This window comes from Ahaetulla prasina, chromosome 4 (genome assembly GCF_028640845.1).
Source record: "Ahaetulla prasina isolate Xishuangbanna chromosome 4, ASM2864084v1, whole genome shotgun sequence".
Lineage (NCBI taxonomy): Eukaryota > Metazoa > Chordata > Lepidosauria > Squamata > Colubridae > Ahaetulla > Ahaetulla prasina.
This window is the reverse complement of record NC_080542.1, coordinates 74,116,970-74,138,431: the sequence shown is the minus strand read 5'-3', so window position 1 is coordinate 74,138,431 and position 21,462 is coordinate 74,116,970. Positions and strand designations below refer to the sequence as shown.

Sequence of the window (21,462 nt, the reverse complement as noted above, 5' to 3'; positions counted from 1 at the left end):
TTTCTCTTATTTTCTATAACAATTCCACAAATGCTGAAAATATGAATTTTATTGTGCAGAAATAAAGATATTTTTTCCAATAATTAACAATATCTCCATTGGAATTAATAAATAAGGAGATAATAATGAAATATATTTCAACAGCATGGAGCAATACAATGACGAATACAGTACTTTCTAAATGAAATGGTAATAGTCTGGAAAGCAGCATTTTCATAGCTAGTCATGCAAATTTGTCCAATGGGTTCTTTTAAAAGATAACAATGATAATACATTACAAAATCTTTTGCAAGATTGAGTTGGCCACATCCAGAGAGTCATCTTTTACCAAAACAATATCATAGGATTCCATATATTTTTCCAGCAGTTCTTCAACCTAGATTTTAAAATGTGAAGAAAAAAATAGTATGAAAAACCAAACTGACAGTATGAAAAACCAAACTGACATATTTCTTTTCTTCAGTATATTTTTTTTCTATTTCTATTTTCCTTTTAATTTTTCTGCACTTTCTGCTCCTAATTTTTATTCTTTCTTTTAATTTATATTTTTACTATTTAAGTATCTTCAATAAAATTACTATAAAATTAAATAAATAGAAAGGAGCGAGCACAAATGCAAGACATTTGCTGAAAATTTCAGAATTATTCATATATAAATTAGATTGAGCTCGAGTTAAGCAAACACTTTTTGTTGTTTGTGATATAAATATACTTCTATTAGTTTAGATCAGGGGTCACCAACCTTTCAGACCTCAGGGACCATTAAATTCATAATTTTAAATCCTGTGGACCACTAATAGGATCTGCCTAATGACTGGCTGGGTGGATATGGATAGGTTGGCATTTGATTGGGTAGATATGGTCAACTCAATGTCACATTGAGGGGCACTCTTCGCTGGCCTTTACTTACCCCTGCACTCCCAGCCCCTCCTCGCCTGCTCACCCGGGCTCCTTAGTGCCCCAACAACAGTAAGCAGTTGTTGGAGCTAAGCAGCCACCATACGAAAGAGTTGGCAAAACAGCTCAATTCAAATTGGATCTGACCGAGAAGGAGGCTCAGCAGAAGCACCTCACTGAGGACTAGGAGCATAGGCTTTCCAAGCAAAGGGAAGACCTGTGAGAGTGCAAGGCCAGGTATTGGTCCCTGGAGGCTCAGCAAGCTGAGATGGTCAGCCAGTTCTAGGCCATAATGCAGTCCCACTGGAACAAGGTCCTCCAGCCCTTCACCACCAGTAGCACTTCCCTCCAGCCTTTGCCCAAAGCCCCATACCAGGAGGCTGACGCAGACCCCAAGTCAGAATTTCTGCCCCCCTCTGCCCCACACAAAAAGACCCCAAAGGCGGAGACTCTCTGCAGCAACACAAACATTCATTGCACGTATCCATCCCAGGGGCCGTAGTTTGAGGACCCCTGATTTAGACGCCTAGAGAGTGATCTAGATGCCTAGAGAGTGGTTGGAGGACCAACTGTTCTGAATCTGATCGAACACTAGTAAGGTCGCATATTCAGAGCTATCTAGTGGTGATAAGAGCGGCGAAACATGAGTATTTTGCCGCCCTTATTGCATCGGCAGATAAACGCCCAGCTGCTCTGTTTAGGGTGACCCACTCCCTTCTCTTTCAGGGAGCTAGGGAGGACCCCTTGCAGGGATGTGCTGAGGATTTTGGACAATATCTGCACGATAAAGTCGCTCACATCCGGGATGGGCTGGACTCAGATTGGGTAGATTCGGACGGGATGACGGAGGCAGATCTTGGAGATAACATCTGGGAGGAGTTTGACACTGTGGCTCCCGAGGACATGGACAGGATACTGAGGAGGCTGAAAGCAACCACATGTTTATTGGACCCGTGTCCCTCCTGGTTGGTACTGGCCACACAGGAGGTTACACAAGGCTGGCTTCGGGGAATTGTTAACACTTCTTTGAGGGAGGGTGTCTTCCCTACCACCCTAAAAAAGGCGGTGGTGAGACCCCCCCTCAAGAAGCCTTCCCTGGACCCAGCTGTCTTAGCAAACTATTGCCCAACCTTCGCTTTGTGGCGAAGGTTGTTGAGAGTGTGGTGGCGCAGCAGCTCCCTCGGTATCTGGATGAAACTGTCTATCTGGACCCGTTCCAGTCCGGTTTCCGGCCTGGGTACAGCACGGAGACGGCGTTGGTCGCGTTGGTGGATGATCTTTGGAGGGCCCGGGACAGGGGTCCTTTTAGATCTCTCAGCGGCTTTTGATACCATCGACCATGGTATCTTGCTGCGATGGCTGGAGGGGTTAGGAGTGGGGGACACCGTTTTTCGGTGGCTCTCCTCCTTCCTTTCCGACCAGTCGCAGACGGTGTTGGCGGGAGGGCAGAGATCGGCCGCGAGGCGCCTCTTATGTGGGGTGCCACAGGGGTCGCTTCTCTCGCCTCTCCTGTTCAACATCTATATGAAGCCGCTGGGTGAGATCATTCGTGGTTTTAGGATGTGGTGTCATCTGTACGCTGATGATACGCAGCTGTACATTTCCACCCCTAACCATCCCAACGAAGCTGTTGAAGTGATGTCCTGGAGGCCGTGCGGGTCTGGATGGGGAAAAACAGGCTCCAACTCAACCCTTCCAAGACAGTGTGGCTGTGGATGCCGGCATCCCAGTACAATCAGCTGATTCCATCGCTGACTGTAGGGGGCGAGTCACTGGCCCCCATGGAGAAGGTCCGCAATCTAGGCATCCTTCTGGATGCACGGCTGTCGTTAGAAGAGCATATGACAGCCATCGCCAGAGGAGCTTTTTATCAGGTTCGCCTGATATGCCAGTTGCGTCCCTTCTTGGACCGGGATTCCCTATGCACAGTCACTCACGCCCTCGTCACTTCCCGCCTGGACTACTGCAATGCTCTCTACATGGGGCTCCCCTTGAAGAGTACCCGGAGGCTCCAACTGGTTCAGAATGCGGCCGCGCGGGTGATAGAGGGAGCAACTCGTGGCTTCCATGTAACACCTATCCTGCGCAGGATGCACTGGCTTCCGGTGGTCTTCCGGATGCAATTCAAGGTGTTAGTTACCACCTTTAAAGCGTTCCATGGCATAGGACCGGGTTATTTACGGGACCACCTGCTGCTACTGGTGGCCTCCCATCGACTAGTGCGCTCCCATAGGGAGGGCCTCCTCAGGGTGCCGTTGGCCAGACAATGTCGACTGGCGATCCCAGGGGGAGGGCCTTCTCTGTGGGGGCCTCTGGAACGAGCTACCTCCAGGGATGTGCCAACTCCCTGACCTCCAGACCTTCCGATGCGAGCTGAAGACTCTTTTATTCCATTGCGCAGGACTGGCCTAATAATTTTTAACGGGTTTTTTATTAGTTTTTAGAATTTTCAGCCAATTTCGAATCAGTCTTTTAAATCTGTTTTTTAATTTTTGTATCTGATGTTTTTATCAGGCTGTAAACCACCCTGAGTCCTTTGGGAGAAGGGCGGTATAGAAATTGAAATAATAAATAAATAAATAAATAAAATAAATAACTTTAGAGCAATATAAAAAATCCAAATAATGTTTCTGCGGACCACCAAAATTTTCTCACGGACCACCAGTTGGTGACAGATTATGATTAAAATCTAAATCTAATTAAAGAGCACTGAAATTATTTGTAGTTTATCTTTTTCTTCCTTTTTAAATGAAATCTACAGTTTCCATCTAAATTTAGAAATCATTTTATTTTATCTAATTTAAAGAATTAAAAGATCTTTCCATATTTTCACTTGTGCATTACATTTGAACAAAATAGCTGTGTTTTAGGGAGGAAATACAGATGTTTTAAACTGTAGAGTTTTTAAAAATGTTGGGTTTTTTACTTCACATTTTAAAAGTTGTAGAAAGATCTTTTAATTTCATATATATAATTCAACTCCCTTTCCTTAAATTAGACAAAAAATAGAGCTTGATTTCTTCTTTCTTTTCCTTTGCACAAGATTTTTTAACAAGCTTTTGTCATTCTCTTGTTTTATTGTTTACATATGCCTTTTAACTTTTAAAATATCAGGTGGTTTCTTTTATACTGTTACATCTTTTTTCATATCGTTCCTGTAGCCTTCTCATACTATAATTGTAATAATAATTTAACAGTTTATAATGGTAAATCAAGTTTATGTCTTCTCCTTTAAACTATAATCTTTAGTTCTGTCTAGTGTCCAATTAATTAATTCCAAAATCTTATTTCAAATTTATCTATATCTTACTCTGTAATTTTTTAAAATCAAAGTTTTAATCATCCTTTTGTTGTTTATTCCATTTTTAAAAGTTCTTAAAAATTATGGTGATTTTTTTTCATTAAGGATTGAAGGGAAATTCACCCAGTATTGCCAAACTTGTTGATTCAAAGATTTCTAATCACTAAAAAGAACTTAAGAAGTAATTTCCAAAAGTGATTAGAACAATATGTGAATTTAGTGTCCTTTCAAAGATGCTGACTGCAGTTTAGGCAAAATGGCTATTCCCTCATTTCCCCAAGCTCTAGACCCATTGGAGAGCCATTTTCTTGCAATCTTCTCAGCTGTCTGGAGCATTTGTGAATGATCTTCCAGAAAGATTCAAAGAACCAGCCTCAGGAAGAAGACATGACATGGCCTGCAGCTGCCTATAGGGTCAAGCTGGATGCACATCATCAACATTGGAAGATAGTGGTCAAATGAGTACGGCAGGCTCTATAGAGCATAGGACGTTGGGGGAAACTAAGGGCTTTATGCTATGGTACTGCGATGGTTAGTCACAGGGTGGGGCTTGAGTGCTGTGATTGAAGTAGAGGCTTCAATCCAAGTAGAGGCCTTGGCAACTGGCTGAGATTGCTGAACACAAAGGCCAGGCCTCTCTTTCAGCCCTAAACCTGGCACTGTTGCTAAGGAGTGCTGCAGGGCAGCCAAAAGGACATAGGTGAGAGGAAGATAGAAGTGTGGAAAAGTTAAAGCACTCCTGTAGCCATAAGTGTTGGTGGATTTCCAAGCATTCAAATTTTGACCATGTAATTATGGGGACACTGCAACAACTAACTAGGAACCAATCATGTTCATTTTTTTCAGCATCATTACAACTTCAAGCGGTTGCTAAATTATCATATGTCAAGGATTATCTTTATTTAAAATCCAGCTAAACTGTTAAAGGTCCCCTACATAAATATTACCTGCTGCTGGCAAAATAAGGATTTGGAAGTTGTCTGAATACTCTTTGAAGATGGCATTATTTTAATTATTTACCTAATTTGAAAATAGATCCATCCTACTAATCTGCAATTAGATTCAGTATATTTTAGCTATATCTTTAGAGATTTTTTTTTAACACAACATGCATGAAACCAACATGACAACTTTTTACTTTGGTTTTACTGATGGATCTTTGAATAGGGAACTATTTTTAAAATGATTCTAGTTTAGCAGAGAGCACATGAATGATATCAGCAAGTAACTCAACATTACCATTCTGCAAAGCAATGAATTGAAACAAGCTATTGTCACATACTGTATCTTCTAGCTGCCACATATTTAATTTTGTTTTCAACTCTTAATTGCAAATGCATTGAAAATATTATGCTGAACTAGACTTAGAAGTAAGTAACTAACGGAAAAATAATTCCTATAAATAATATACAAAACTGGAGAATATGAATATTACAATAGTTTTTAAGCTTATCAATCACCTACACTTACTTTATCATTGAGATACCCAACCTTAAGAATATGTTCAACATTTGCCACTCCATCTGCCATTGTTAAATCTCCTTGAGAATCTCCAAGTAATATGATATTGCTGTTGTCTTTTAACTGTTTAAAGTACTCTGTATTTTTCAAGGCCCCATCATGTTTGTTGTAAACATGAATTAATTCTCCTTTAAATCCTTTCAATATGCCCTATTGAAGATGAGAGAAGTTACTCCAAAGTAACCAGGCAAAGAAATTAATAACATATATAATTCTAGAATGCTTCCAAGATAATTTTCTCTTTCCACCAACTCTTAAACATATTTTCATTACATACATTTAATATAATTAGATAATATAGAATAATAATATAGATAATATAGAAGAAGGCCCCTCGAATAACTTGGAATCATATATGTCCTTAAAACGATAATTTCATTTTATCTTATTCAGAAGCAAACTGGAAACAAACACAATTGGCAAAGCAATGAGGTCACCTGAGGATGTAAGGATATATTCTAGGAATATATATGGATGGAGATAACTTAGGAGAAGAGAATCCAAAAGTTGTTAGGGAAACACCAGGTAAAACACACACTAAACATGTCTGAAGTTTAGAATAGAATAGAATAGAATTTTATTGGCCAAGTGTGATTGGACACACAAGGAATTTGTCTTGGTGCATATGCTCTCAGTGTACATAAAAGAAAAGATAAGTTCATCAAGGTACAACATTTACAACACAAATGATGGTCAATATATCAATATAAATCATAAGGATTGCCAGCAACAAGTTATAGTCATACAGTCATAAGTGGAAAGAGATTGGCGATGGGAACTATGAAACGATTAATAGTAGTGCAGATTCAGTAAATAGTCTGACAGTGTTGAGGGAATTATTTGTTTAGCAGAGTGATGGCCTTCGGGAAAAAACTGTTCTTGTGTCTAGTTGTTCTGGTGTGCAGTGCTCTATAGTGTCATTTTGAGGGTAGGAGTTGAAACAGTTTATGTCCTGGATGTGAGGGATCTGTAAATATTTTCACGGCCCTCTTCTTGATTCGTGCAGTATACAGGTCCTCAATGGAAGGCAGGTTGGTAGCAATTATTTTATTAGTGTTACAAATAGATAGCTTCCCCCTCCCCTGCAACTCCCTGGGATTTAAGAAGAAGGTGTAGTAGATGACCAAGCTAAGCCCAAGGGCAAGATCAAATGCATCATCAGTTTGGAATTACTATGCTTCTACAAGAGTCCAGTCCCTCTTGAATTCCATTGATTCTTATCTAGGATCACTTTTCCTTGTCTGTTAATAAATCAGATTCTTGTGTATAGATTGCATGTAATAAACTTGAATTCCTTTGGACTAAACTCTTCCTGGTTACTTTGTCCCTGACACAAGGAAAGGAAACCAAGCAGATTTGCAAAATTTTGTTGTCTTATAGTTCTGGTAGTCACATGGAGTCTATTCCTTGACCTAGTCTATCCTGAAGAGCTGACATATATCCATTAATGTGAAAATTTTGTATCAGTTGTGGCTTCCAAGACAATTACATGTAAAACACTTTGCAGTAATCCAGGTGGGAGGTAAGAAAAAGGTATAGATACATGAGAGTCAGTTTGGTCTGGTGGTTAAGACACCAGGCTAAAAAGTGGGAGACCATGAGTTTAAGTCCCACCTTAATCATGAAAGCCAGCTAGGTATCCTTGCAAAAGTAACTCTCTCTCAGCCTAACCCACCTCAACAGGGTTGTGGTTGTGGGTAAAATAGGAGGAAGATGGATTGGATATGTTTGCCGCCCTGAGTTATTTGTAAAAATAATAAAGGTGGGTATAAATAAATAATAAATAAATGTAAGCAGAGCTTCCTAAGTCAAGAATGGCTACAATTGGATAAAAACATTATTATATAAAAGCACCCTAGACCACAGTTTTTATATGCTAAACAAGTAGAAGATGTGTGTCTAGGTTACCTCCATATGGCAAACCACGTTTGAACAGGAGAGTTCAATTTGGTTTTCAGGAAGATGTTAAAACTGAATGAGAATAGAGAGTCCCAAGACATTCCACAAAGTAGATATTTCTGGGAAGATAACTCTCCCTATCCAGATTGGAACTACCACCTCAAAAAGAACCATTACACTATATTTCCCAATCTACAGAGTGATTAAGAAGGAAAACATGATTTACTGTGTCAAAAACTTCAGGGACTTCCGGCTGACCTTTTGGCGAGATTGGTTGTGAGGAGTGGGTCTTTGCTTCCTGGGCTGAGTTCTCCCCTGCACAGAGTTCTCCCCATTGGAGGGCTCTGAAAGGAGCTAAAGCCACCCTGTAGAGGTGGTGAAGATAAGAGGGGTGCCCTGTGGTTGCGGAGAGCCGTAACTCTCCTGCTTGACCCAGAGTTTCTTCCTTCTCATCCTCGACAAAAAGAGGCAGCCACCATGGTTACCATGAAGCTGGGACAGCCAAGGCAACAAAGAAAGGTGCAGAAGTGGTGTAGATGAACAATGACTGGAGCTGGGTGAGAAGATTCTTTTTTTATTTACACCCTAACTTTAAAAGAAAAAAAATCCAGGAAAAGAAACTTTTAGAACTATTTCTTAAAGCAACAAACAACCATAGAGAGAAATTGAACTAAACTTGGATTAATCAAATTATCACACTCGAAGCAATGCTGAAATCTCAGCTGAGGGCACCATCTACTGGTGAATGGAAAATATACCATACACCCACAAGCCTAGGAAAATTCTTGATAAGAGAAATAAACAACATTCATCTGGAGGTCTGTGGTGATACTGTCCTGTCCTGTAAGTATCTATTTTCTGATTACTGGAGACTCTATTGTAAGAATAAGGAAGACTCTTAAGTAAAGTAACTTTTGATTTGTGGAAGCTGCCTGGATTACTTAAATGGAACTGATTAATAATCCTGAGATGTAAAGAACTATGATTATTGAACTTTCTGAAAAAGAACATTGGACTTGAATATATTGTTTTTGGACTTGTTCTGACCTAGGCTTCCTAGAAAGCATAAACCACAATCTTAGTCCCAAAAACCTCTTTTATTGAGATGGCTGTGAATTATGGTCATTCACAGCCTGTAACAATTCACAAACAGTCTGTGAAGATAGAAAACTTCTATTAACTGGATTTTACTGCTGGGTTGTTTCTGACTAAAAGGTTTCTTTAGTCAGCTCCATAGATTTTTAATTGGGTTAAGGTTTGAGCTATTCCCAGGCCATTCCAGCAGTGAAATATGCTTATCTTGAAACTCCCCCCCCCCAAAAAAAGTGGTGCTATTAGCCATCAAACCTCAAAAATACACTTTTCCCAAAAGGTTTCCACAATTTTGGCCACTACTGTACCTTAGTAAATGATAATGTAATTATAATTGCACTTTGTATTTGAATTTTTATACTCACGTTATCATCAAACTCCATAAAGTTGGAAACTACTTTGATATTGGAATGGTAGACACCTGCTTGTTGAATAATCTGTTCCAGTATGTCTCCAATCCCAGCAGAAAATATAAATACTGGAACATTGTGTTCATGAAGTTTGTCAAAAAAAAATTCATATCCCTCTCTGTAAAACAGGATAATTATTTGTAAAAAATTGAATTAAAATCTGAGAGTATTTTTTTTAGCTGAAATAAGAATTGAATAACTCCTATTCTCAGTTTCAGAATAAACAAGATTGGAGTAACTGACTTATTATTTATGAAGCCAAGGTTTCAATATTTTATGAACATTTTATTTTTAAAAGAAATGCCCTATAGATTATTCTGGAAACTACTTGAAAAATTTACTTTTGTTTGATCATTCTAGTTTGACTTCTGTTTGTACAGATACCCACATTTATTTCATAAATTATTATATATTTTGATATATAAGTGGCTCAAGGAAAAAAAACCCTGCCTTTGAAAAGGTGAAATAGAAATCCCAGGAATTCAGAATGGATCTTCTGCACTTTGCTTATAGAGATAAGGCCGAACAGGGGGAAAAAACCTTCTTTCTTGTGCAATATCTCCTTTCTTATTCCTTGGATCTGAGTACATGCAATAATAGAGAAGCACTCAGAAAGAACAAGGATACAGTCTCGTTGAAGTAGGGTAAAAAGCAGATAATAAAATTCTTATATACCCCAATGAAGGAAAAAGAATTTTTTTAAAAGATGCAGTACTACTATTAGATCAGTAATGGTTAGTAATGATTAGGCTTTCAGATCATGACTGCCATGCAAGTGAAAATTAAGCTTTGAAGAAATAGAATCTTCTATATTACATTACTATAAAAAGTGATTAGGAAGCAGAAAGTGATTGATTCTCATAAAGCATTATTTTCAAATGTAGCCAAATCCTACATTTATCATAACAACATAATGAACCAACAATGCAACCATTATGATATGGAACATTTTTAGTGTTCTGATATAGTAAGAAGCTCAATATGTGCTATACAAGAGTTACAGCGGATGAGGCAATCAAATTGAAGCACTTCTCTCATCAAAACTAAGTGCAAGAGTAAGTCCACAATGGAGCATAAATGAATATATAACATTTCACACTATTTTTGATTTCCGATGTGTTTTATGACTACAAAAATAGATGCTTACTTCAGCATAACATCAGACTCTCTCACAATTTCAGCAAGTTTGTCCTTCTGTAATCCTTGTTCAATAAGCAAAGCATGGGATTTGTTGTACCTACAGTTAAAAATAAAATATTAAAAAGTTTCTTTTCTTATAGGCAGAATATTTCTCTCTGCACGTGTGTGCATGTGCATCTTTGAATCAGTCTTGACTCCTGGTGACCATTTGGATTAGTCCCTATCATTTTCAAAAGCAGCTTGCCATTGCTTTCTTTCAAAGGCTGAAAGAGAGTGACTGGTCAAAGGCCACTTAGCTGGATTTGTCCCTTAAGATGAAGCTATAACTCATGGTCTTCCAATTTCTAATCTAGTTCCTTAACCACTATATCAAATTGGGTCTTCCTTAGGGCTTTCTGTCCGTTAGAAAAATAATATAAATAGACTTCTGAATCAGCCAATCTTTGATATGTATTTGACAATCTTTATATCTGGTACAACAATGTCAGTTTAACATAAAGCAATCAAATGGACAATCAACAATAGAGACAAAAATGATTAGCATTAATCATTAATCCAAAAGGAAAGGACAATAATTGAAGAAAGTCTGATCTCTAGCAGATGTTCTACCATTCCTTGTTATTGGGAATGTTGTCTGGGACTGATGAGATCTAAGGTTGAAATATATGGGGGGAAATTTATTCTACCCATAATGGACGGTGATTTTATTTCTCAATAACTGTATCTTATGTATTTATTTTTTCCAAACACTGCATGTGTAAAAATTATGATGGATGGCATTATATATTTTCAAAATCTGTTTGAATATTGGAGGACACCAATGAACTATTACTTAAAGAATGCAAGAAAGAGCTAAGAGGCAATAACTTAAAGCAATAATTTGTCAAGTTTCTTGACAAACTTGTTTTAAGTGCACAAATGGTAGACTTAAAATTGGTCATGTATTTTATCAAGACACAATAAATGGGTGGCATTATCAACAACTGTTTAATTATTCAGTTGTAAACTTTAAACTTTTAACAGTAAACAAATCACTTTTCACAAACTCACCACTCAACCATATATGGATACTTCTCTTCCACTGTAAGACTAGGATCAATTTCAATAGCATAATATATTTCTTTTAGCTGGAACAACTAGAAAGAAAAACAGTTAGTTGCTATTTATTTCTGTAATATCCCATTTTTGTTCTAACTACATAAACTAAACACAAAGAAGAGGGAGTCAAGCTATTCTCCAAAGCATCTGAGGGAAGGATAAGAAACAATGGATGAAACTGATCAAAGAGAGAAACAACCTAGAACTAAGGAGTCATTTCCTGAAAGTTAGAACAATTACTAATCAGTGGAACAACTGGCCTCCAGAAGTTGTGAATGCTCCAACATTGGAAGTTTTAAAGAGGAGATTGGACAAGCATTTGCATGAAATGTTATAGGGTTTCCTACCTTGGGGGGGGGAATTGAATAAAAGACCTTCAAGGTCCCTTCTAACTCTGTTATTCTGTTCTGTTCTGTTTACTCTATTCTGCTTCCCTAGTTTTGATATATATTCCTAGTATCTTAAAAAATAGTATATAGAATACTCACTTAAGATGTGTATGAACATATAAAGGCACATACATACCAAAATTAACACATAAGTATACTTAACACAGGGAATCCTTGATTTACAATGGCTATTGGGATTGGAATTTCTATTATTAAGTGATGGTTACTGAATAAGTAGCCTAAATTGAGGATTTACCTATACCATGATAATTCTATGCAAAATACAAAATAAATAATACAACCTTTCATAACAGAAGGAATTGATAATGAATACAGGTTTAAATTACCTTTGTGCGACATTCCTCTGTAATGAGATTACAGTTGTCAATGATATCTGGAAAATGTTCAAAAAGATTTGAGAAATTAGTAAGTGCAAATCAAACAATGCAAAATTTTAATTTACCCGTCTACCAGTAGAATATTTGTAACTCACTCAAAATAAGGCAAATCCCCAACTTTAACATTACTATTGGTTAAAGTTATTTTTAAAATAACAGCATGTTAGCCTACATTAAATACCCAGATTCATGAAAGGAAATTAGTTTTGACTACAATCTGTCCCCCAAAGTCCTTATTAAAATGGTCTCATTTATACTATAATCCATTACATGGAATTTAGAAGAATATAATGGTGATAAACAATAGTTAAAAATGTAATATATCACAACTAGACCAAATAATGACCAGAAGGAAAATCCAAGATTTTTCCTTTCTACTATGTGTTTTCAGTCATAGGTTTTCTTGAGTTTTGTGAGAGATATGAAATTTTTTACAAGCAATCTATAATACTCACTATGACATGTTGGGCATCTTTTGCCATTATGGGTAAACCTACTTAACGTCATATCAAAGTCTGTAATTATCTGTAAAGAATATATAAAGAAATGTATCATGAATGTAAAATAAAACTAAATATTTCAAATGTAAAATTAAAAAGAAAAATCAGTGTTCTAGATACTAATAGGCTTTAATTTAAGGTGCATTGAAGGCATTTAATTTTAAGTGCATTGAAGCTTTTGTTTCAGTTTTTAACTTGTCACATTGGGAGTCGTATTTGAGCCATGATGAACTGGGATCAGCATTAACTATAGTTTCCTAAAATAGCAAATTTTTTAAGGAAGTTGGTGTTTCAGAAAATCTTAATTAAGGTTAATAGTTTAGAATTTAGACTTAATGCTGGGCTATGGTTAGTTGAAAAAAAGTTGCCTTATGTATTATACCCGACAATGCTTTTTCAAGAGGCAACTGGACTTTCTGGTTTTTATTTTTCAGCTCTGAAAAATCCAAGAAGCTTCTTCAGCTTCTTCAGCCCTAAAGAAGCCTCTTGGATGAGAAGTGAAACATCTTTAAAGCAAAGCAAGAAAGTCCAGTTGCCTCTTGAAAAAGCACCTTTGGGACAATCATGACCTGGATGACTGAGAATCTCCATAGACATTTAGTGATTATGTATTATAGTAAATTTTAGCAAATATTATAATAGATATTAGAATAGATTTTAGCAAATCTGCCCAAAATATCCAAGGAAGAACTTTGGGAATCCTTTGATATGATCTTGTATGACCTGAAGACTGTCCAGTCTGATTCACTGCTTGGTATGAAGCTGTTTTCTTATTATTTGTTTTGGAGGATTTATTTAACATAACATAATAACAGAGTTGGAAGGGACCTTGGAGGTCTTCTAGTCCAACCCCCTGCCGAGGCAGGAAACCTTACACCATTTCAGACAAATGGCTATCCAACATTTTCTTAAAAATTTCCAGTGAACAGAACAGAATAGAATATATTTTTTTATTGGCCAAGTGTGATTGGACACACAAGGAATTTGTCTTGGTGCATATGCTCTCAGTGTACATAAAAGAAAAGATACCTTCATCAAGGTACAACATTTACAACACAAATGATGGTCAATATATCAACATAAATCATAAGGATTGCCAGCAACAAAGTTACAGTCATACAGTCATAAGTGGAAAGAAATTGGTGATGGGAACGATGAGAAGATTAATAGTAGTGCAGATTTAGTAAATAGTTTGACAGTGTTGAGGGAATTATTTGTTTAGCAGAGTGATGGCCTTCGGGAAAAAACTGTTCTTGTGTCTAGTTGTTCTGGTGTGCAGTGCTCTATAGCGTCGTTTTGAGGGTAGGAGTTGAAACAGTTTATGTTGGAGCATTCACAATTTCTGCAGGCAAGTTGTTCCACTTATTGATTGTTCTAACTGTCAGGAAATCTCCTTAGTTCTAAGTTGTTTTTTTCCTTTATTAGTTTCCACCCATTGCTTCTTGTTCTACCTTCAGGTGCTTTGCAGAATAGTTTGACTCCCTCTTCTTTAATGGAAAGCAATACTATATGGAAATGTTTAATAGTCTTGTTTGTTTATATTTGGGAATATTGTTTTTTAGCAATTCTTGAGGTGAGTGAGTGACTATTTGGGCATCAATTACGCTTTTCTAAAACTCTAAAAGTGCCTATCCAACTTTTCCTTCCACTATATAAAGATCTGTAAATGGTTTTTAAAAAAAAAAAAAAGAATATGGTCTAATCACACTTAGATTAATAAACCAGTGTTTAAATCTAATAATTATTTTACCAATAAGTATGGCCTTATCCTTATATTTGGAACATTGCCAATTTTTTTAAAAAAATAAACATTTTCAATAAAGAAAAAGAGAAAAATATAGAATTCTTTTGTTTCTCTCAAAAAATTTGAGATGAATTTAGTAGGTAAATTAAGTTGTAAGAGAATTTGAAATAAATCATATTTTATAAGCATACTTTATATATTTAGTAGTCTATATGTTATTTCAAGAGCCAAGTTAGTGGTTAAGGCACCATTCTAGAAACTATTTTAAAAATATATTCCCTTAAAAACCTGACTTTTAACAATACCTGTATCTTCGTTACTTTCAAAGATAGTGTGATAAAATACAAAGCAATGACAACTCTAGAAGAGCACCCAGTGCTGAGGTCAAGGGAAAACAAATGACTCTTAAAATGTCACAATGGAAATTATACTTAACATTGGCATGAAACTTTGCAATGCATGTTTGAAAGAGTGTACTATTAGATCATAGCACAATTTATATTATTTTGGAATCATCATGGCTAGCTGTAGATGATTCTGCCAGTCTTTGATCAACATCCTATGTTAGCACTTTTAATTCCAAAACTGAAAGGTCGGTAAGGATAACACCTTTAAAGTTATTTTTAATATTATAGTATTCCTGTTTCTAGAGAGGACCCAACTCTGTCAGTTAGTCATAAAGTTATTAAGGATGACTTCAGTGATTGGGGGATGTTATCATTTTAGTCTCCTAAATTGTTTATTTTTTGGAAAAAGTTTTTTTTCCATAAATGCATCTTAAATGTACAGTTTCTTATCTAACATATCTATTTTCTTTTAACTTTCATACTATACAATCTTCATCCTAAACAATTTAAGTATATTCGAGGTTGTTCTTCTACCATTTCATCTCCCTTATTTTACAACAATCCTTCTTCTTCCTCTCCTCTCTCTCCTTTCCCTTCCTTCTTTCCTCCTCTTCTTCTCTACTTCCCTTCCTTTCCTCCACATCTCCTTTCTTTTCTTCTCTCCTACTCGATTCCCCTCTCTTTCTTCTCCTTTTCCCTTTCTTTTTTCCTTCTCTCTCCTTCCTCTCTTCTTTCCTTTATCCCTCTCCATTCTCTCTCAATTGTTGTATTCATTTTCAATTTAGTATTTTCCAAAGTGGTATTCGAGCAATCCCAATTTTACTTTCTTTTCAATTACTTTTTCATTTTACTAAATTCACGCATATCATCATAAATGTACATTTATCTAGTAACATTTCTTTCTCTCCCACTTTTCCCCTTTTCCATTTACACAGGTGTCTTCTGGGTTTCTATTTCTTTTTTGTCATCTCTCTCATTTATTTATATCTTTCTAATTTATTTCTCTATAATCTTTTATTCATATTTCTTTTCTAACCATACATAAAATCATCCCCATGCCTTGAAATACACTGATTACTCTTTATCTTTTATTCTCAATGCTAACCTATTCATTTCTGCACATTCTAAAATCTTCTTTATTACCTCTTTTGTGCAAATACAATTCTTGCCACTGTTATTATACGAATAATCAAATATGTATCTTCTTTGCTATATTTCTCAGGTAATATACCCAATAAAAATGCCTCTGGTTTTAACTCTATATGTCGATGCAACATTTATTTTCTCTACCCATGCTTGTATTCTAATCCAATAATTTTTTGCTTCCGAACATGTCCACCACATATGATCCCGGCAATTGAAAACATTTCCAACATTTAGCTGATTTATCCTTAAACATTTTTGCTAATCTTTCTAGTGACATATACCATCTATAAAACATTTTATATAAAATTTCCTTATATGCAGTTGCCACTGTTAATTTATAATTCCTTTCGTTGTTGCCATCTCTCTAGTTCTATCGTATAACCAAAGTTTTTTGCCCATGCTATCATTGTCTCTTTTACTTTACTTCATCAATATTCTTTCTTCCAACAACTTTTTAAATTCTTCTGGAATTTTAGATATTTTAGCTTTTTCTAAGTCTGATTCTATCTTTCCTTCTGCCACCATCTCTTGCTGGTATAAACTTTTATAATATTTCTCAATTATTTTTTTCTTTTCCTCATTTTGAAAGCATATCCTTCCATTTTGATCTAATTTATCCTTTTTCCCCTTTTTCCCCTTTTTTATCATTTATCATTTTTTTCCTTTTTCGTCTTATATGCAAACCATCATCCTGGCTTGTTCATATTTTCAAAAAACCCCTGCTTTGTTGATTTTATTTTATTTGCCAATTCTTCATTTTCCATTTATGTTTTTGCAAATCCATCAAATTTTTAATTTTTTTATTCTGTGGCTGCTTCTGTCATTCTTTCTCTATAGTCTTATATTCCTTTTCCAACTTTTTTTGTTTTTGTCTGTTCTGTTTATTCAGTTTTCCTAAATATGTCATTGTTAATCCTCTAATATATGCCTACTAGTATCCCATACATTTTGCAGTGATGTATCCTCTTTTCTATTTTCTTTAAAGAAGAAAGTCAATTTTTTTCCCATATATTGTAGAAAGTCCTTTTCATTTAGTAAGTTTTGGTTTAATGTCCATCTCATTCTTTTTCTCTTCCCCTTCCATATCATTGTTATTGGATTGTGGTCTGCCCATAAACTTGCTTCTATTTTAATCTTATATATCTTAGAAATGAATTCTGTTGACATCCACATCATATCTATTCTTGACCATGACGTGTCTGTTTGAGTAGAATGCATTCGGCTTTTCTTTCACATTTCTTTTTCTCCATGCATCTTGCAAGCTTAACTCATCTGTCATTGTATAAAATGCTCTAAGTAAAGTCTCTCTTAATTTTTTATTCACTTTTGTAGATTTATAGTCTAACTCATTATCAATCGCACTAAAGTCTCCTATTATGTATACATCTTCATCTTCATATTCTAATATTTTCCTGTGTAATTTTGCATAAAATTCTTCTTTTCATTTGGAGTATATAACCCCACTAGCAATATTTTTATAGTTCATTACTATTTCTACCATTAATAGTCTTTCTTCCTGTGACACTGTTACTGTCACTCTAATTCATACTTCAAGCCTCTTCATTTAAGTTGTTTATCCACACTTCACTTTTTTTCACTTTCAAATCTCAATCCAATTAGTCCCAATCTTTACCAAATTTCAAATTCCTTCTTTTCTCTTCCTTTCAACTTCTCCAGTTGCCTCTTTTCTCTCTTCAGCTTCTTTCACACTGTTCCATTCCACTGCCCAGTGCGCCACTTTTCCTCCTTTTAGAGACTCCCTTTTCACACCTTTTAAATTCCACCAAATGGGGGAAATAGGAGTACTCTGTCCCGTCTCTGATACTGATGTTTTGGCTGTTTCTCCACTTCTTGCTTCCTTCTTTACAAATGGGCCGCCATGCCTCTGGATCTGATTATTACAGCCGGTCTCTTCCATGCTGAAATCCAAGGGGTTCTTCTTTTTGTAAGGGGGGATTGCGCACCTCCCGGTTACCCTGAGAATTTCCCCTCTACAGATTCGACCTCTCCAGGGTCAGCTCCCGCCGTTACCGGCTTCCAAGTGTGGAAAATCAATCCAAGAAGACCGAGCTCCGTTTCTTAGATTGCAATACCATGACGTCACACCGGAAGTCCCCGTTCCAAAAGTTTTTTGTGTTGTTTTCTAATGTGGACTTCTTGCAAACATACAACTTTTAATTTTAGTTTCTCTAATTTATTAAATATTTTTTTTATCAATGAATTTAATCCGTTCATATTCATTGATATTATTTTAATTTCTTCTTCCATTTCTTACTTATTTGTTTTGTAGATCTAGTCACTCTTATCCCCCTTCGGTCTTTAATTTCTTTCACTCTTGCTCCTTCTCCTACTGCTCTTTCTTCCTGTTCTTTAGTTGTCTCTTTTAATTGTTTCTTTTTTTCTTCCTGTTGTCCAACCCCTCTTTCTTCACTCGATCTTCCTTCCTCTTGGAATCCTATGTATTGTTCATAGAATGTTTCTGCTTTTTCTATTGTATCTAATCTGTGTCTTCGTTCCTGCCAGTTCACCAAGATTCCTTCTGGCAGCAACCATCTGAAAACCACTCCTCTTTTAATCAGACATTTGTAAGAAATTGATATTCTTTTCTAAGTCTCTAACTCTTCTTGGAGTTTGTTTCAATGCTTCTATCTCTCTACCTTTGTGCTTTATTGTCGCATTTCTCATCAATTGCAGTATATCTGCTCTCAATGTTTTTTTGGTAAATCTGACATGAATTTCTCTTGATAAATTATTTCTCATTGCCTATTTTATATGCACTCTATATATCTCATCAATCCTGCTTAATGTTTTCTTTGTCCTCTTCCATTGCCTCCGCTAATATTTCTGCAATTTTTTCTGCTAGGTTCTCTCCTTTTTCTTCGATATTTTGAAATCTTAGATAATAGTCAGCTTTATCCACTTCGAGAGTTATAACTATCCTTTCCTGATTTTTATCAGTCGTTGCAAATCTATAATCCATTTTCTCCATTCTTTCTCTGTTGCTTCTGCTTTTTCTTCCACTATCTTCAGTTATAGTTAATTTTCCCCTATCATCTCTTTAACTTCCTTCAATTCTCCATCCTTTTTTTCAATTTTCTCATCTACTTTGTTTATTCTTTCCTTGAGGTCTTCATATATGGCTTGTAGCATATTTTTTAATTCTGTATTGGCTTTCTCTTGTTGTGTTATAGTTTCACCTGTTTTTTGTCTCGTGGAGCTGGCTGCTGTTGTGTTGTTTTCTTCATTTTGTTCTTCAAACCACCCAATTTGTAATCCAAATGATTCGACTTTAAAATTCAAAATTGCCTTTTAATTATTCAGTTTAAAATCAAAGTCCAATCCACAATCAAAATCTTGAGAGGGAATGACTGGCACAAGGTCACTCAGTTGGCTTTATGCCAAGGTGGGATTAGAATGTAGTCTTTTAGTTTCTAGAATGGTGCCTTAACCATTAGCTTGGCTCTCTGAACAACATACAGACTACTAAAATATATGTGCTTATTATACACTCACCATCTCAGCTGAACTAGGAAGGTCTTTGAGTATGTTAGTTCTTTAAGAGTTATTTTAAAAAGCAGAAGCGTTATATTAAGCCATACAACATTTGACTGGATTTAGCGTGCATGTGAACCAGCCGCTATCAATATGGTATATAAATCTTGGTGTAAAGCTGAACTTAGAAATTCTTGATCTTTTTTACCTGGAAGGCATGGCAAGTAAAAAAGAACCATTTTCCAGAAGACAAGTTTATGAAGTTGCTACCTATAATCCCTATTAGTTTCCCACTTTATCTTATTTCTTGGAAGTATGGTAGGCACACTTTCCACTTAAGTATTTGACTCTAGCCACTTACTATTTTATTTTCCAAAAATGCCTTTTCACCTTATGCGGATCCCAGAGGCATCCTTGGAAACAGAGATAAGGAGTGATGTTTTTGCTTTCCAAATTAATTTTAAAAATAGTGTAAATTAGACAGAAAGTCTCGTAGAGACATACAGAAGTAATCTCTATGGATTATTGAAGTAAAGAAATTTCTAAGCACAGTGTCCTGTATAACAATGATGCTTATAAATAAACCAAAGAAGTCTTTTCAAAATATAATTAAAAGATAAAAATGTAAATATTTAATTTAATTTATGGAAGTATGTATTTGTTAGTATCCAACTTTTTAACTTAAAAGAACTCTAGATGCAGCCTACATTTTTCATTTCAGTTTCATTCACAATTAATGACCTACTTGTTCATTTGGGGATTTATTAAGCTACTAAAAATGTGTTCTTTACTGCAATTTTATAATTATACCAAAGACATAAACTGATTCAAGTGATGTAAGTTCAAATAAAAATGGAACCATCTCTGAAAAGTTAATTACAGTACATCAATTTTATTTTCTCTCTCTCTCTGCACACACACACACACACACACACACACACACACACACACACACATTTATGTATGTGTGTATACACACACATATGCACAAGATTAAGCACAGCATGAACGATGGAAATAGAGGGCTGTCATTAGATAAAATGCACTCACTGATGCTTTTGTTTCATGCATGATAGTTCACTTAGTAAATATAATCCTGCTTCATACTAGGTTCCAAAGTAAAACAGGAAGCAGCTGATTTGGTCTAAGATGAGACCAATAAGCATTTCATATTCTTAATTTTTATAACAATGTTTGCTCTTTACTTGAAGTTTGGCAGCTCCTCCTTTGATGAGACCACAGATAATTTCTTCTACCCTTTCTGGGTCTTTGATATGGACAGTTTTCTTCTGAAATTCTGGCATCTGAAAAAAGTAAAAAACTGGATATTAACTTTTACACATAAATATTTATCAAGATAAGTAAGTGACTCTAAAATAGAAAAATGCTATCATAGTAAAGAATGCAAAAAATGCAAAAAATGCAAAAAACAAAACAAAACAAAACAAAAACAAATGTAAGAATATACTTTCAAATGGGAAAAGTAGAGGACATATTAATTCAACACCAGCATAAACTATACAAGCAGCCTATCTTTTACAGAACAGATGGGATAGTTTTAAATATATTACAATTTCTGAAGACAACAAACTTAATAGTACTGCTGATACACAATGGTGGATATGGATAAATTAATAGTATAATTTCACATTAAAAATTTAAATATAAAAAAATATTTACAGAAGTTACTATTGATATTTGATTCAACTTTGAGTTATTATGAATATGAGTACGTCTGAATATTTACATCTCCCTGGATTTCATTCATAATTTTCTATATACTATAAATATACCATGTATTTATAACATACACAATAAATACTACCGGTATGTTATATTTCCAACAAATAATATGAGAGAAAATCAGGAAGTCAAAAAGAATTCAAAACTCTATGATTCAAGCATGTATTCCAAGAAAAGTCTTTTCCAGTGCACATCTCTATTATTTACTTCAAACAGGAGTGACAAACAATTAGATCATCAGCTGTCATATTATTGCTATAAGAACATACATAATGCTATAATGTCATGATAGGAATATCCTTTGAGGAAGGATGACACGCTTCTTGCTTATCCAACAATTAATTA

General features: G+C 35.5%; 1 protein-coding gene across 10 annotated transcripts in view; it reads right to left on the bottom strand.

Annotated features, from left to right (window-relative positions):
* NT5C3A (5'-nucleotidase, cytosolic IIIA) overlaps positions 1–21,462 on the bottom strand; it is an 81,276-nt gene continuing 59,814 nt past the window's right edge. For 8 of the 10 annotated variants that reach the window (XM_058183889.1, XM_058183886.1, XM_058183882.1 and 5 more), the window contains exons 3-10: positions 20,580–20,678; positions 12,601–12,670; positions 12,095–12,141; positions 11,311–11,396; positions 10,268–10,357; positions 9,076–9,238; positions 5,669–5,869; positions 2–376 (exon numbers count right to left, since the gene is read on the bottom strand). In XM_058183889.1, the coding sequence (XP_058039872.1) occupies positions 275–376; positions 5,669–5,869; positions 9,076–9,238; positions 10,268–10,357; positions 11,311–11,396; positions 12,095–12,141; positions 12,601–12,670; positions 20,580–20,678 (858 nt within the window). In that variant the 3' untranslated portion in view covers positions 2–274. Of the gene's footprint in view, positions 377–5,668; positions 5,870–9,075; positions 9,239–10,267; positions 10,358–11,310; positions 11,397–12,094; positions 12,142–12,600; positions 12,671–20,579; positions 20,679–21,462 lie in introns of all 10 variants that reach the window. The other 2 variants (XM_058183881.1, XM_058183890.1) reach the window with 2 other exon arrangements.